At 35.4% G+C, this 4,301-nt stretch overlaps 1 protein-coding gene across 1 annotated transcript; it reads left to right on the forward strand.

The window, feature by feature from the left end:
* Positions 1–448: 448 nt before the first annotated feature.
* On the forward strand, positions 449–3,435 carry LOC104467858 (ADP-ribosylation factor-like protein 15; the record flags this gene model as incomplete). The annotated part of the gene is made up of 2 exons (XM_010081808.1): positions 449–593; positions 3,376–3,435. Coding segments are annotated over 2 exons (205 nt in total), but the record flags the coding sequence as incomplete, so codon positions are not given.
* Positions 3,436–4,301: the final 866 nt, after the last annotated feature.

Here is a 4,301-nt window from a genome sequence, read left to right on the forward strand (position 1 = left end):
TGATTCTTTCCTGTGACAACAGGTAGAGCCTGGCCAGCAGCTGCTCAGGAGCTGCTCTGATATTCACACCAGGTATTGCCTGAAATCAGCACAGGAAGCAAGCTCGTGCATATCCAACCTCAGAGTTGAAGTAGGGCACATGTACGTGCACTGTTCATGCCATTCAGGAAATGGAAGTTACTTTTCCTCAATCCACCTCTGTGAGGTTTAGGTGGAAAGTATATTTTTGTTTTGTTATAAAGCTGTTCTAGATTTTAGTTGAGGTGGTCTCAGTCCATTAACTGTTGAATTTGCCAAAATAGTAAGTTGGAATAGTAATTTACTTCTTTCTAATGTCTTTAAATGTATAAACTTGATTTTTTAGAACCTTGTTGAATAAACAGTTGGAAAAAAAAAAGTAACTTCTTTCTTTTGTTTTTGTTTTTATTTGTTTTACCTACCCTGGCAGTGTTTCAGAGCACTTTGCTGCAAGGGACCACCTCCACCACGACCTGAATATGACTTGGTTTGTATAGGCCTCACTGGTTCTGGCAAGACAAGTCTTCTGTCACAGCTTTGCAGTGAAAGCCCGGAGAATATAGTGTCTACCACAGGTAGGATGCTGCCTTTATTCCGTGGTGTGCTGTAATGTTGCCCAAAATTAACTTCTGAAACACATAGCAAAGGTGGTAGAGAACTTGCAGTTTAGTTATCTTCCTTTTGAAAGTACTTAATGGATTGCTGTGAAGCTACCACTACTTACTGTTTCAGGTCTTGGTCCTACGTTGGGGGATATCCATGAAAACATACAATTTAGAACGTGTTGAAACTCAAAACATACATTGTGGTGTAATGGAGTAGAACCACTGGAAACATATAGTACCAGTGCAGTGCAGACACACATTAAAATGTTTCTTTCTTATTTTTTTTATTTTTGGTTTTTAAGCAGTCCTGTTATATGGACAGGAAATAGGAGAATGTGCTGTGAAATAGAATGGGACAGTGATGCTCTGAAACTTAAGCTGGGATTTATTTCTCCTCATACTTGGTCAGTACTGCCTTGTGCCATATACTAGCAAACAAATGAATAAATGTAATGGAAATGTTGATTTATGATGATAATCCTTGCTTTTCCAGCAAAGAGCCTTGTTTATGTAGTAAGGGCAGACTGAAATCAGAGAATCTATTTGCAAAAAGTTTCAGTGGCATTGACAAGATGCATAAAAACAGACATAACAACCACAGCTAAAAGGCATCTTATGTCCAAAAAATTTGAATATGCATGTTGATATGAATGAACCAGAATGCCTAATATTGAAAAGGGTTATTGGTTAAAAAAAGCCCAAACAAACAAAAACCAGCAAAAAACCCAAAACCAAAACAGCAACAGAAAACACAGAAACAAACATGTCAAGTGAGAAGAAGGAATACCTGGCTGCAGTGTTCAGAAAGAGAATAGATTAGGTCATAGAGGTGAAAGAAATGTGATGCTGTGGCTGCAGTGATTTACTAACATTGATTTGCTGAGGGAACAGATAGCGAGTGCTGTGCGTGTAGCTGGTGTATACAGTTATGTGGCTTTATATTGTACCTGTGGTTCATGGGCTTGAATTTTATGATTGTCCCTTAGCAACTCTAGCTGGTTTTCAGTGTATCTTTGTTTAAATTACAAGAACATAAGGTTATTTAAAACAGCTGTAAAAAAACAAAGTAAAACAAGTACAAGAACATACGAGGTTTTTTCTGCGATGAATAATTAGCTCATTGCATTCACAGCAGTATTACTGGTAATAGTAAAGAGATCTGACACTTCATTGTGTGGAGAAGATGTCAATGCCTATTTCGAAGTTAGAAGGAAATTGTAGAGTAATTTGGCCTTCCTCCCCCGCCCCGAACTTTATCTTTAGAGTTCATCTGGAATTAGTGCTAATTATACTTTAACACTTTGGAGCCTGAAAGAAATAGTAACAGTAATGTAAACAGCAGTATAGATCTATCAAAGGAAATAATGAAAATATGATTAATTTTAAAATTAAATTTCTTATGTGTTTCTAGATAGTTGCAACAAAATACCATTATTTAGTTAAGCAACTCGAAGAATGGAAACCGACTCTAGAGAAAACTAGGCAGCATCCAAACTAAAATTATGCCTATCCAAGCTATTCAGCTTATAGTAAATTTACTCATATGTACTGTATTTGTGCTATATCAGAAAATATTGTTGAGAATCCAAAAATACAGTATGACAACTTCTTCACTCAGTTTTCAAACTATAACCTGTAATTTTATTTTTCTTATCGACGCCACTCAGGTCCATACCAGTTTTTCCTCCTTTCTAGGAAAAGTTTAGGTTTTGCTTTGAGACAAGAACAACAGAAATATTTCATAATTATTCCCTTCAGATTTTCTTTCACTTTCCTCTACTGCATCCAGCACTGACCATGGTTGGAGTACTGGAATTTCTTATTGGTCTATCTGGGAGAAAAAATGTCTTGTTTTTGTTAAATGATAGCTAATAAACTTGGAGTGAAATACATTTTTTTCAAAACTTCTTTAGTCAGTTCACAAGTACATAATCATGTTGAAGCTGCTTGTGCCAGATGGAAATAAATGTAGTATCTATCTGGAAATTTTGTGCTGAAAGAGGATACATAATTTTTCCTGTATAATGTATGATATATGCTCACATACATGCATACACTAAACATACAGAATTTAGTATAGTATATTGTTGGATTGCTGGGAGCCTTTCACATTCCCTTTCTCTTGGCTGTCTGAATTTTCAATTAAGGGAAAACACTACATTCAAAAGTTCTTTATTTGAAGCATATAACAGGCTAATAGAGGATTCATAGATGCTTCTAGTGTGCTTAAACATTTTAATACACACCACTTAGGTCTGCAAAAAGATCTTTCTGTTAATGACATTTATGGACAGGATTAATATTCTAGGTAAAGTTTAAATGTAAGTGTTATTTGATTGTGATTTAAATTGTATGTTGTCCTCCACATCTCCTAAAAATTGCAGAAGGATCACTTCATATTACTGGTAGTCTGACATCTAAACTTAAGTTCCAGATGCATTAGAAGATGGTTTTATAAAGGTATATTCCATACTAACTCCTTAACAAGGGGTAAGCGGCCTGGATGGAAGTTTGTGCTGAATTCTATGTGTGCCAACTATATAAGTATCATTGCAAATTACGTTGCTCATACTGATTTATCACACACCCCCCACCCCTTAACTTATATTTTTAAACATTGTGTTGAAACAGAGTTTCTTATGCAAGATCCTCATTCTTGATGAAAGAAGTAGTCTTTTCGGAATGCACGCAGTTGATTTCAAATGGCCTCTTTAACAAATAAGTTACTAATACTCTTTATTTCTGTTCTTAGGTTTTAGTATAAAAGCGGTGCCATTCCAGAATGCCATCTTGAACGTAAAAGAACTTGGAGGTATAGCATTTATTCATTTGATTATAAAAACATGCAGTGTCTAAATCTTATCATACCAAACTGTTAGTTGTTTTAAATTTAAAAATTATATATCAGTGTGGCTGGAATTTAAAACCTGTGTTTCACCACAGCAGATGAAGTTGAGAAAAATTGTACAAATGCTGACTACAAAGAACAAAAAGTAAAAAGCAGGAGGGGTGAAAGGCTGATAGGTGTGGTGTATTATCTCCTTAATGTAATTTCTTGAATTGCAGAGGTTAAGTTAAACAGAAACACAAACTGGACCATAATTGTAGTACGGTTCTCATGGCAGCTCAAAGAAGTGTGTTCCCAGTGTTTATTGTACATACAAGCTTTTACTTACAAGCACTTACAAGCTCAGGTAACTATGTGAACATTTGGCAAAACCAATATATTTGCTGCTCCGCTGAAAGTGTTGCAAAGGCAGACAACTTCCAGTGAGTTATATTCTTTGAAATCTATTCTCTTTTTGGATTTGTTGGGTTTCGGAAGGAAGGTTGTTTTGTTGTTGTGTTTTTTTAATTGTTGGTATACAGGTAAGCTGTTTGGCTTTCCAGTTTTGTCCCTGAGTCTTAAGTGGCCAAGAGTTATCTCTGTTAAAAGGAAGAAAACCCTCTCCTAATGAGAGTTCTTATGGAGTCTAATTTCATCTCATGTTCTTCTACTGAAAAAGATCTTCTTTATAATCTGGAATTTCAGTATCTCTTTGTTATCTATGTAAATATAGAGAATGAATCTTGAGGATGTTCATTAGATTTTCAGCGAGGTTGAAACATCTATTAAATGCTCTGGGGTAGAAGTTAACTTGCTTCTTGGAGGAAGTTTCATGAGATCAAGTAAAGTTT

The sequence above is a fragment of the Pterocles gutturalis genome, unplaced genomic scaffold (genome assembly GCF_000699245.1).
Source record: "Pterocles gutturalis isolate BGI_N339 unplaced genomic scaffold, ASM69924v1 scaffold53849, whole genome shotgun sequence".
Classification (NCBI taxonomy): domain Eukaryota; kingdom Metazoa; phylum Chordata; class Aves; order Pterocliformes; family Pteroclidae; genus Pterocles; species Pterocles gutturalis.